Below are 13012 nucleotides of genomic sequence, written 5' to 3'. Positions count from 1 at the left end.
GCTTTTGCTTTCTTTCAAGTTCATTGGTGGAAGAATTCAGAAAGACGCTCTGTGCTTTATGGCAAGGAAGCCAAACTGCATTTAGTCCAGAATCTTTATTCTACGTTGTTTGGAAAATCATGCCAAATTTTAGGTAAGTTTTGTAAAATTCAACTATGTTCTTGATTGCATCCTTGCATTGCTTGTATCCTGCTCTAAAATGTGCTGAGTCTGCAGGATGCACTTTGCAGCTTTCTCATAGGCCCGCAAACATGCTTTGAAAAGGATCTTCACTTTGATCTACAGTTTTGTGCTTTTTTCCCCCTGCCCTTCTACCACATGCTACATTGTTGGAGAGGACAAACTTCTCAAGTACTGAAATAATAGTAGTTGTACCTTGGAGCCACTGCTTCAAAGGGCAGAGAAATCAACATAATGATTTGTCAAGTGGATGGTGTTGACAGAATGCAGGCTTGGTTGCAGTAAGAAAGTGGTGTAGTGTCATGCCCAGGACATGTAGTTTGATTTAGTTCCAGCACTTACAGGCCTAAATATAAACATACTGGCTGAAACTTCCTTGATTCTCTCAAAGTATTGTAGTCACCAGCTGGACATGAAATAAGGGCTATAAGAAAAAAAAATCCTATGGATAATAGACGTTTTGTGCCCTTACTGACAAACAAGACGATAAAAAGAAAGGGAACAAGGCGGTTACCCAAGTAAATCAAAGTATCGTTCCTCTCCAAGGTCTCCCTGTCCTGGCCCCTGAACCTCTTTCAAAGGAGCACTGAAACCTGTTAGGATATATTGTGATGAAGGTAAGTTGCTCCGTGTTCTCAGCTAGTAAAGATGTTCTGTTATCTGTTACATCTCCAGCAGTGCTGAAAAGATGCTGTGAAAACACCTGCTCATTAAGTAACCCAAATAACACAAACCTATTTATTCCCTCTTCCACACTGGCAAATGTTTGACTTGGCTTATGAGAATCAAGGAAGTTTAATACCAGTAGTTGCAAGTAGTGACCAAAACATTACAGGCAAATGAACATCATCCATAATGTCCTTGAGCAGTCTCCCTGTTACAGTCTTCACTGTAATTCTTGTTAGACTAAATGAGAAACCAGTTCATTAAAGTTCCTGAAGCAAATTTTCAGCACTGTGGGTTCTGTCACAGCTTTTAAAATAAAGAATTGGGGGTTTCCCCCTTCCGTTTTTATTCCCAGTTATCTTGGAGCATGTCTATGATTAATTGTTAAGAGAACTCATTTAATCACATGGAAAATAGACTCTGCTGCTCAATAGATCCCTGCTCCCACATGATCCAGGGAAAAAATTTGAATTTGTTGAGTGCTTAATTGTACCTTATAAAGCTAATGATGGTACAGTAATAGTTCTACCGTGAGTGCCTCTTGTGAGACTGGGAGAAGATGGTGGCCAGAGCAAGTAGTGTGTTAATAGCAAACCAGCCATGTTGGCTTGTATTTATGAAGCCTGAAGTGATGGGTCAGGGGGAGGAAACGTGGTTGGAAATGTTGTTTGTGTTAGCCCGAGGAGTTTTCAATTGTTAAAGGCAGGTCTCGCCTGCCTCCCAGGACTGCAAGTGCTGTTCTTCTTTCAGGTTGTAGAGATGGCTCTCTGCCTCATGTTGCACACAGGGAGCAGAGTGTATGATGTATAGTTACGATAAGCACAATTTGAGTGCCTCTGAGCTCTAATGCTGCTGTGGAAGTCCTGCTCCTTGACTGTTGGCCAGAGTCTGCTGCTGTCATCTGCTGCACTGCATGCCAAGATAGTTCTGTAGCCTCATGTAGAGCTGCAAGATGTGTATTTTGCAGATTTACTGCTGTATAAACAGTATGCTCTGTTTTCATAGTAACTGTTCCTGTTTATATCCTATCTTGTTACTAGCAGGAAAAGGGATGTCAGAGGTGGGCTTAAATTGAGTTGCTTCAGGTGGATGGAGATCAGTTTTATTGCACAAGCTGACTGTCAGAGAAACGATGCTTTTTGCTGAAGGGCTTTTAAGATCATAGTTTATTTTAAACAGTGCATTGTCCCTATCTTCATGTTCTTTTAAAGATCTGTATCTATACTTAGGCTTTTTAACAGATCCAAAGAATTTTTCATCTACAATTAACATACTTGTTTGCAAGTATAAACTCATGCACCAGGAGCACAGCCAACAACATGGAATGATTCCAGAGGTTAATTCATCAAATTTGTTGCAGAGCAAGCATGCCAGGTACTTCAGAGCTCTTTTATGAGGAGTTTAATGTTGAGAAGGTGTCTGAAGCAAAGACTTCCCATGAATTTCATCTTCAGCTGTTGTGATTGTTTATATGCTTATTAAATAGAAGATGACTGTCTTATATTGAGTAAATAATCCTGTGTTACCTCAGCAACTTCAAAATGATCTTACAGTGTGCACGGTTAACATGCAGCTTTGAAGTTGAATTCTGCTTTACTACTTTGTTTCATAATACCATATAATTATTGTGTGACTGGGAGACTAAGTCAGTCCTGGGTTTGGCTGTTCAGGACTCTGGCCTGTTGAAGCACAGCAATGTTTCTGTGTAAAAGGTAGGTAGTGCTGCTGATATTTTTCAGGGTTTTGTCAGAACTACAGACAAACTCAGTGCATTCTTTGAACGCTGCTAGCTTGGAAGAAAACATTAATTTGACAAGAGGAAAAGGCTTCATTTCATTTTTGTTTTGTTACCTCCTAGCAATACTGTTGCAGGACATAGCTATGTTCTTTACTACGCATGTCAACCTCAGGTTGCATACTTCTGTTGCACTGAGTCTATTCTCATTTCTCTCCAAGTACTGCGCCATGAGTGTTACGGGCACTTTCCCTTCCCTAAGCATTAAAAAAGTCTCTGATGCTCTTTCCCAGGCATTCCTAGGTGACAGTTATTGCCAGTACTTACATGGAGGAGTGAGGAGGGAAAGGGGTAGGAGAAGCATGGTAAAACAGCTTAAAAGAATGGATAAGAGGAAGCAGGGAAAGCCAGTTCTACTATGTAGGGATTTTTGGAACTAGGCCTACAACAACTTGCACATCTTTACATCAGTGTTTCGTAAACCTTCCACTATTTCATTGTGTCTGCTTTCCTGCTTCAGCTCAGTATACATCTTAGAGCTGTTGGTTGGTAAATTTGATGCATGATTTAGCTTAAATAACTTTGAAGGCATATTTTACCCTAACAGATTCTCTGTTCCCTTTGATTAGGTTAGCTAGTGGTGAAATAATAATGGTGACTCTTTGAGTAGCATTGCTGCTGATAGTATGACACATCTGAGAGTGGAGGCCTATCCCACCTGATCCAAATGCCCAAGAGATGCTCTGGGTACCCTCCACCATCACCTCGTCCTCCCAACAAACAGTGTATGGGTTATGCAGGGGAGGTGTGCAGTTTTGAGCTCAGCTATAGATCTCACCCTAGAAGAGGAAAGAAAACTCTCCTCCTAATTATTTCAGACTTCAGTTGCTGCTGAAAGATGCCTGTGGAAAACAAACCCAAAGATTAAATTCCAGGCTTCGATGGGGAGGGAACAAACAGGCAAGTAAGCATCTGGACCTGCCAGAGAGAATGGGATCAGTGACTGAGTGAAAACCACTCTGCAATACTGACTCTCAGTCCCATGTGAAAAGTATGTTCTGTGGTGTCTTTGCTTTGAATCTTGCCAGGTTTGAGATTTCAGTCTATTGACCATACTTTATAGTAGTTTCAAAATAGGGATGAATACTGTGCTATCTGAATTGTGACTGCAGAGGTTACTCATCAAATATAGTCAATAACAAAAGGAGAAATGCTTTGTATGAGTAAGGAGGAGGTTCCCACTATGTACTTTTAACTCACTTGTACATGACACCTCGGATGTTACTCGTGCAGGCTGAGCTTGGTGGGGCCAAGTAGTATGGCAGCTACATTAAGCAAATGTGTTAACAAATGTTATGTCTCTGCTGCTCCCTGTTGTTTTCTAAAAGGTCTCTTGCTAGCTAAAATGCGTATTCTTAAATGCGTCTCCATCCTCACAAAGAGGCACGCAGAGGGTGAGCGAGCTGCAAAGGACCAAAATTGTATCGTTTAGACATTGCTGTACCTTTCCAAAGGCTTCCTGGAGAACTGTTCTTGTACAAAATAAGTCTGTCTGTATAAAGTCTGGTCAGTATTATCAAACCAGCAAAGGTTCTTGTCCATGACCCTGGTGTTCTCACTAAAGCAACTTTTTGATCGTGGTGCTGTTGTTTCCTTTTTCTCTTAAGAGGATACCAGCAACAGGATGCCCACGAGTTCATGCGTTACCTTTTGGACCATCTACACCTGGAACTTCAGGGTGGCTTCAATGGTGTCTCACGTTCAGTAATTCTGCAAGAGAACTCCAGCCTGGCTGCGAGCAACAAATGTTGCATGTAAGAAGTGTAATGGTTTTTCTAATGTCTTCCAAACTGTAATGCCTTTGTATGGTCTGTGTGCGGAGGAGCTGAAATCTCAAATTCGGGCTTCCTTGTTAAGTTTTCTTTAGTGTCTCTGTCCTGTTACCAGTTATGAAGCTGCAGGTTCTAAAGGATTAGCATCCTGTAGGATGTTCGCTTTCCAAAGGAAGTGTCTTAGAGCAGCTTTTGTCAGGTGTGAGTGATCATACAGGCTAAGCTGTAAACACCTTGTAATTCATTAGCAATGGTAATTCGGATTTTCAAGTTACTGTGTCTTAAAACAGAGGTAATGCATGTGTTTCACTCCTCTTTCTGTACTTCTCAAAATCTTGTTTAATTCTGTCCCAGGTGTGTGTTTTCTCAGATTGAAACTGTCATAGAGAGAAAACAGTTTGTTTCAGGAAGGAACATAAAGTCAATTCAGCCTGCACACTAGGTCCCTAAATCCTTGGGTTCCCTGTGTAAAAGCTGAGTGAGTTTCCTCTTCCTACACCAATCAGGACACAGTAGGCAGGTCTGAGAAATGCAGGATTTTATAAATGCTTCATTAGGAAAAGCCTAGAGTTCAGCTTGTGCTCTTCCCCACACGCCTGTTGCTATGCTGATGTTTAAAAATCCCACAAAGTAATCTTAAAATGTTCTTAGAATTGAAGTGTATTTGAAAACAAAACCAATTCCTTTGTCAAAATTAAACCAAGGAGAATTTAAGCTTTGTTCAAGTACCTACTGTATATTTGTCTTGAGAACATCTGTTGAAATGCATGGTGGGGTGCAGTTAGCTGCCTTCTGTGGAGGGCAAATGAAGGTCATGCACTTTTAAATGCCTACAGTAAAGTAATAAATCCACTGTGAATCCTCTCCCTGATTTATTTGGGTAGCCAGGTCCTTAAATTCAACTGCAGTGTTTGAATTAACTGTAAAGGAGTACCAGGCGTGCAGATAAGGACCACACGTTGTTGCAAGCTTGTGTCAGAGCTGCAAGTGCAAACTAGCATGTTTAGGAGATGTGTAATATGTAACTTAAAACTTATTTGTTTTAATTGGACTATGAGAAGCCAGTCCATTATGTAACCTGCTAGAAAATATTAAGAGAGTAATGAAAGCATAGAGAACAATGTTGGTGATGATGCATGATGTGTATCATTTGTTAATGTCCCTTAAGCTGTCTGTGGGAGTGAAGTGCAGAAATATGCTTTAGGAAATCAAAGTTACTTGTAACAAAGGGTGTAGAATTAAAACTAAAACATTTTTGGCCTACCTAAGAGGGAAGAATCTTTTGTTGCAGAAACAGCTATAGTGAGTGTCTCCCTGTGAGCATCAGCTCTCCTCTGCAGAAATGCAGTTGATCCAGGTACCTACAACACTGAAATTTTGAGCGTCTGCTTAGAGCATGAGCAGTTCACGCTTTTGTTAGGTACAAGGTAAAGCAAAAGCATTAATGCAGCTAAGTACTTGCACAGTACAGCTGTGGGATGAATGAAATGGCAAATGGATGAACTCAGTCTCTTTGGTTTACACATGGAAAAAATGGCTCTGCCTAGCAGTGGTGAGTTGTAAGCAGTAAATGTGAAACAGGTACTGGAAATGAAGCTCAGACATTCTGACTGACTTCCTCTCTCTGATGTGGTTTGTCTAGAAATGGAGCGTCTACTGTTGTCACAGCGATTTTTGGAGGCATTCTTCAAAATGAAGTCAACTGCCTAATCTGTGGGACTGAATCTAGAAAGTTTGATCCATTCCTAGGTAAGGTGCCTCTTGCTTTCAGAATTCTGGGTAACTTCAAGCAGAAAAACTATCTGAAGTTTCATGTACTTAGGTACATTTCATGTATTTAGTCACATGACTGAACCAGAATTTAGTCTGAAAAGAGTAGGCTCTAATGTTTAATCTTTGGTTTTCTAGACCTTTCGCTAGATATTCCAAGTCAGTTCAGAAATAAACGTACTAAAAATCAAGAAGGCGGACCAATGTGCACACTACGAGGTAAGAGTGCTTGGATGATGAAATCGGGACTAAGTATATGCTCTTCAGAGCATCTGTTTCCAGGGAGCCAGGCTTTCACTGGGGTTGGGACTTGGTGCCACGTGCCACCTCGTTTTATGAGGTGCTGTGGCAGAAGGCGGTAAAAGAACTTTCCATGCAGGTTTTACCCCACTCACTGTGTACTGATGTGTGACTATGATAAACTGGGGCTGAGAAGTGCTGCAGGAGGTCAGCTGAGCATCAAGGAGGCTTCCAGCGAGCAGGGTTTTCATGGCAGAGAGTGTTTCTAATATATTCAAGTCCTCCTCATCTGCTTTGTTGCCTACTGGGTGCTTGCTGTGGCTCCGTGCGTAGAAGTACGTGCCCTTGAGAGTCATTGTAAGGATGACTCTTGGCTGTTGTGCTTGTTAAACAATATAATTAAATCCCCCAAAGCTGTGCAGTAGTGCTGTTGCCAACCTTGGTTTAAAAGATGTTGATTTCTACAGATTTGTGAATTATATGTGCTGCAGATTGTGGCATATTAATCAAAACCCTCTGTTCCCTTTGTACCTAAAACCAAATCACCTTTGCAGTTAAATACTCATTGTTAGAATGTCATTTATTGTGCTGAATGGTGGATGGAATCTTGTTTGAAAGATAAGAGGTTCTGTGGCTGCCTTTCTTCTCTTAAACTGCTTGTAGCTGTGTTTTCAGGACAGGGAATGGAGCATGTTACAACGTGTTAATGTATTAAAGCATTATTGCACAGCTTTTTGCTACACAGACATATATAACTAGAATGACTGCAGCAGACAGGCACACCTTTTCTGTATTGCTATGATTGTATTTCACATTACAAAAATCATGTGATGTCATCTTGAATCAGGTTTCTGATTTCTGTGGGTGTTTCGTTTTGTGAATGTTGTTTGTTTTCAGATTGTCTTCGCAGTTTTACAGACCTGGAAGAACTTGATGAGACAGAGCTGTACATGTGTCACAAATGCAAAAAGAAACAGAAGTCCACCAAAAAATTCTGGATTCAGAAACTACCAAAGGTTTGTATAAGTATGAAAAGTAACAGTGTGACGGTATGTCAAAGGTAATAAAAACTCAGCTGTTAGTATTACTAATGCCTAACCCTCTCATGGGCTAGTGCAAATGTTGAGCACCGAGTTCAACTTCTTCCTCTAACGCATCCTTTCTTCTTTGATCCTGTAGGTGCTATGCTTACACTTGAAACGATTTCACTGGACAGCATATCTGAGAAACAAGGTTGATACATATGTTGAGTTTCCCTTACGAGGCCTAGACATGAAATGCTACTTGTTAGAGGTATGAAAGCTCACCGATACTTTCTTTTGGAAGTTGTTCCACAACACATCTGTATTACAAATTATAGTAGGTGCTGGTGAGATTTGAAGAGCTTTCTGTCTTTTTAACCACAGCCTGAAAACAGTGGTCCAGAAAGCTGCCTGTATGACCTTGTGGCTGTTGTTGTGCATCATGGTTCAGGGTGAGTACATGGAGTAAGCCTGCTTCTTGGCCAGACATTCTCCCCACTTGAAGTACACACAGTTAGTGAAGGTTTTTCTGTCCCTGGTGAAGGTCTGCATTTTTACTGGTGGAAAGAGCAGCAATTTATAGATTTACATGCCCCTAAGGTGAATTAACTTCAGCGAGATCTATATAACTATTCCCATGAATGCCCACAGCCAATCTTAGGGGGAGTGACTAGAAGTGTGAGACAGCATGAAAGCAGTCTAGTTCCTCTAGAAGTGGAAAGCCCTAAACCAACAGAGTGAAGCAAGGGGCCTTCCAGAACTTACTGCCTCATTTTGAAATTCTTAGTGCAAAGCAGAAATACCTTTTCCTCTTTTATTCACTTGCAACAACTGTAGCCTTAATGATTGGCACAGTGAAAGCAATTATCCTGTATGACGTCTCTCCTGCAGGAGTGAATGCCAACAGGCATGTCCCTGGGCTGGCTAGTGAAGTTACTTGGTGTGGTTGGTTTGGGTTTTCTTTTCCTTTTCCCAGCCCTGGGCGGATCTGCTGAGATTGACAAGAGAATCTCTGACAGGAGATTGACAAGAATCTCTGTAGAGACAAGAGAACTGTTTATCCTGAAAGAAATGTGTTCTTTTTGTTTAGGAAGTGCTTTAGGGGTGTGAGCGGTGAAAAGAGTTTTCTTAAGGAAACTAAACTCCATTATTCAAAACCTTGCTGATACCTGAATTTAATTCAAAGGTACTAACCCAAAAGTTTTGTCCAGGAAGCCCTTCCTTCTGCTTCTCTAGAGAAATGATCTGGACTCTTAGAAAGTTTTGACTACTAAAGGCAGCCTCTGTAGCACCACTGTGCATCTGACTGGTGCTTCCAAGTCCTAGGAGAACTATATGGACAGTAAAGAAGAGTGGCCTGTGATAAGAATGGAATTAGATTGATTAATATTGAGCATGTGTTATAACCTGTAAGCAAGTGAATGGAGGCCTTATGCTGAGATGGCAGGGGTAAGGAAGATCGGTGGGTTTGTAGCTCTGGCATGTTAGATTCAAACTGTTAAAGATGCACTTGAGAAATTTTCCTCTTGGTATTCTGGGACTAGTTTTGCCACAAGTGTTTTTGATTATATTAGACTGTGTGAGTCTCTAGACTTAAATGGGGATGATTTCTGAAAGCTGAGCATAGTGGAATGTGTATAGCTAATGCTTGAATAGTAACAGATTATAGACTTGATGTTCATGTAGGCAAACATGGATGTTTAAGAAGTCTTAGGACAAACATGTCTGTTTAAGAAGCCTTGCTTGCATAAAAACTATGGGATGCTAGTAAGTTGTTTTAACACCCCCCTCACCCCCCCTTTCAGCTCATCCCAGTGAGTGATTATTTTACTTACCGTAACACTTTACTTTGGAGAACTTTGAGCCCCACAGATTAAGAAGGGAAGCATCTCCCCAGCTGTTGCAGAGGGCTGCCAGTTTCTTTCTCCCTCTGGTTGGTGAGAGGCTCTTACCCCCAACAGCAGATGCATCAGAGGAAGAGGTGGTGGTGTGTCTCCTCCTGACTGTCCTTTCTTTCCCCGCTCCCGTGCTGGCAGTGTTGGCTCTGGACACTACACCGCGTACGCAGCCCACGAAGGCCGTTGGTTCCATTTCAACGACAGTACTGTAACCTTGACCGACGAGGAGACTGTGGTAAAAGCCAAGGCCTACATCCTCTTCTATGTGGAACGGCAAGCCAAATCTGGATCAGATAAACTTTAATACCTCCTTTTAATTCTTACTTATCAAGTCCACAGGACAAAACATTTCCATTTTTCCATAAATACTTGATCCAAGACTATTAATTTCATTGTGCACTTTCCAATTTCCTCTCGTGGGTTTTAGTTTTGTTGTGTCAATGGTAGCATTCGACTTCTTGAACTCGGACACAGACTAACTTTTTTTGTAGTTATACCAGAAAACCTCAGCAGATTTTGATTTGCTGCTTTAGTTGCGATAACTCAGTTTTTATATCTATAGTTTCATGAAATAGTTATTTGACTTTTTTATATTAATGTTTTCAGTCCTCACTTTCTAAAGGCACATTTACATCAGAGAAGCTTTCTGTCCTCCTTGCAAGCAAGATCAATGTGCTTCTGATTATGAAGAGTAATTCAACTTCATGCTGTTCTTACAGCTGTTATGTAGATATGATTTAATCTCTTTAAATCAAAGAATTGTTTGCACGAATTATCTTCCTTCGTGCAAGAAACTAAACAGTGACCTCTGAACAACCCCTTGTCTGCTGAAGAGAGGAGATGTGGCATAGGAGATAGACCAGGTAATTGCTGCTATATTGGTGTGTGTTCAGGCTGCTGACTTTCAGGAATCATTGTAAATAAACAGTTGGTTCAATCGTATCAATACTGCAGTTTAATTCAAGTATTCCTCACGTATGCTCTGCCCTCCCCCCTTTCAAATTTAAAAAAAATTATCCTAAAAATATATATACATGTCTAAATTGTGTTGATTTATGTTGTTTTCACCAAACCTGAATGCCTTCGCCATCTCTTGATTTAGACTGATGAAATTTGATGATGAAATTTGCTCATGAAAACTTACTTGCTTGAGAACTGGGAGTACAGCCCTTGCATTTGAGCTTTGTGAGAACAGTCTTAGGTCTAAACATAGAGCTCCTGTTTACAAAATGCCTGCAGTTCACTTATTTAAAACTGAAAGGAAGCTGATGGTGTTGTAGGTGCTGTGTGTGACAATTGTTTTGTCAGTTCAAATGCAAACTAGGGAGGATGCTCAGCGTCACAGCCTGGCTGTAGCCTGCCCAATGGGAGATGGTGAGACAAGACTGCTGGTTGACTACAGCTGTAGTGGTTACACACTTGGCCCAGTACAGGATCTTTATTTAGTCTCTAGATCAACACTGGAACTGTGACACAGTCTCTAAAACCTGGCTATGTATGTTCCTTGCCATGGGTTACCTGCTAGCTGTACACTGATGTTTATAAAGAGAAATCACCATAGGATGTTTTTTTTTTAAATGCCATTCTTTTGTAGCTTTGTCATAGCATTTTAAGCCAGGAAAGAGAGAAATTGGCTTGATATAAAACTGCAGACAGCGTTCAGCATTACTAATGTTGTATGAAGATGTAAGCTGTACCGTAGTTAAAACCTACAGTGATTATTATTTGATACATCGTGACATATGTAAGGATGTCTTCTTTTACTTAAGCTCAACAATAAATAGAACTATTTGTTGCTTTCAGTTGCAGGTGGTTTGTCACCTGTTTTCCATTCCTTGCAGCCAGAGCCTTTCATCTCACTGGAATAGGTAGCTGTCATACAGGCAGAATTTGACAGATCTCACCTGTGTGTGGGGTAAGCCAAGTATCCTACCCATACCATTACCCTGGAGGGCCTTACTGCTGGGGAATTAATTAAGTAGGTTCCATCTATAGCTGTGTTTGTCTATGTGCTACTTGGACTTGTTTCCTTTAGAAGTTTAGTTTTGAGAATACAGAGCTTAAACCACACAACTAGCTCTGGGCCAGCAGCAGTTTAGCGTAAAGGCAGTGTTCTCACAAACCAGTGATGTAAATGTGCCTTTCTGTACTTTTAGAAAGTTAAACTTGTAATCTTCAGCAACAGTCACTTATTTTAAGGAGCTTCTACTTCTCCAGTTCTTTTTTTGGGTCAGATTATGTTCTCACTTCCATGTTTCCTTTCAGTACCATTTGCTCTGTAGTGTCAAGGTCTTGGGCAGTGCTCTCTGCCCAGCATGGTCCCTTTGGGAACACAGTGTGATCCTGTCAGGCTTGTTCTGCAGCAGGTGGTGGTGAGGACTCAGCCTTTGCTGGAACAAGCACACTGTAAGCCCTTTCCTAATGTAACTTTCTCCCATCGCAAACCCAGATGGACAATATGAACAGTTTGTTGTGGCAACACAAGTATTTCTCTTCCTGGTGGAGAACTTTGCTTATCCACTGTATTCTCTTCAGTGTGGTGTCAGAAAACAAAAAAGGAAAAAAAAAAAGGCAACTGAGCACTGAACCAGTAACATGTCCTGCACCTGGCCTCCTGTCATGTTTTTAACCTTACTTGTATATCCTGTATTTATCTACTAGCTTGGGGAAGGGGGATACCTCGTTTCATTTAAGCCAAATGTTTCTTTTCTACTTACTGCTGATCATAGTATACACTAACCGGCAAGGAGTTTTTTTTCTTGCCTGTGACGGCGCTGCAAGCCACAACTGCTCTCTGCAGTTCAAAGGCTTGCATATTTCTCACCAAAATCTGTCTGATGAAAGCTTGTCCTCTTGTTAGTAATAGTTTAGCCACGTATACAACTGGAGACAAAAGTTATGTAAAACAAACCTGCAAAATGTCCAGCTCACGGAATGCTTCTGCTTTAGCGTGTTGTAGAGTGAGCTGTTGAGTGCAGCATTGTGTGAAACTCTTAAGACACTGGCAAACAGAGCTCTTTCTTACTGTACAGTCAGAAGGGCTTTCCAGGTGGGAACAGCCTGAGGAGAGTTAGTTTAAAACTTTCAGACAGGCAAGGACAGTGGATGTGAAAGTGGCCTCCTGCCTTTCAAACAAGGGTTTTACTAAATGGAAAGCATAACACGTGGTGGTCAAAGGTTTCCCCAGCAATGTTTCAGTACTGATGTGTCTGTGTCTTACTGATGAGGGAATCGGCACCTTGAAAAGTGATTCCAATGTGCTTTAGGATATCCTCAAGTACTGTAGTGCCATAGTTGTAATTGTTTACCATTAAAATCTAGTGTGTAATTTTCAGTGAGGATTACTGACTGTGCTCATCTTGTGTGTTTCTGGAGCATTTCCAGGTTGAATGTGAATTATATCTCATTCACACAGTGTGTTTATGGAAAATGTGCCATTAAAGTGTCTCCTTTCCTTAGACAATGAAACTCCTCTTGTCCTTCTACAGGCTTGTAGAATATCATTAGTGTAAATCCCCTGAAACACAGGGGCTGGAGTTATTTTACCTTGTTCTTTGCAAAATAAAGCAAATTGAAGCATTCTCAGTAGTTAACACCTCTACCAAGGCTCGGCATCTAAACCCAAAGGAGGATCTGCTGTTCAGTGTTATCCAACGGCCGTTTGGTTGT

The 13012-nt window shown here is 41.1% G+C and overlaps 1 protein-coding gene across 3 annotated transcripts in view; it reads left to right on the top strand.

The window, feature by feature from the left end:
* The window catches only part of USP3 (ubiquitin specific peptidase 3), a 43258-nt gene extending 30466 nt beyond the window's left edge, over window positions 1–12792 (top strand). Inside the window, exons 5-12 of one of the 3 annotated variants that reach the window (XM_080626623.1) lie at window positions 20–133; window positions 4249–4395; window positions 6056–6162; window positions 6322–6402; window positions 7321–7439; window positions 7603–7716; window positions 7830–7897; window positions 9482–12792. In XM_080626623.1, the coding sequence (XP_080482749.1) occupies window positions 20–133; window positions 4249–4395; window positions 6056–6162; window positions 6322–6402; window positions 7321–7439; window positions 7603–7716; window positions 7830–7897; window positions 9482–9647 (916 nt within the window). In that variant the 3' untranslated portion in view covers window positions 9648–12792. The remainder of the gene's footprint in view (window positions 1–19; window positions 134–4248; window positions 4396–6055; window positions 6163–6321; window positions 6403–7320; window positions 7440–7602; window positions 7717–7829; window positions 7898–9481) is intronic. The other 2 variants (XM_080626621.1, XM_080626622.1) reach the window with 2 other exon arrangements.
* The last annotated feature ends 220 nt before the right edge of the window (window positions 12793–13012 follow it).

The sequence above is a fragment of the Psittacula echo genome, assembly GCF_963264785.1.
Source record: "Psittacula echo genome assembly, chromosome: 10".
Lineage (NCBI taxonomy): Eukaryota > Metazoa > Chordata > Aves > Psittaciformes > Psittacidae > Psittacula > Psittacula echo.
The sequence above is the reverse complement of the archived record's forward strand: the minus strand, read 5'-3'. Positions and strand labels throughout refer to the sequence as shown.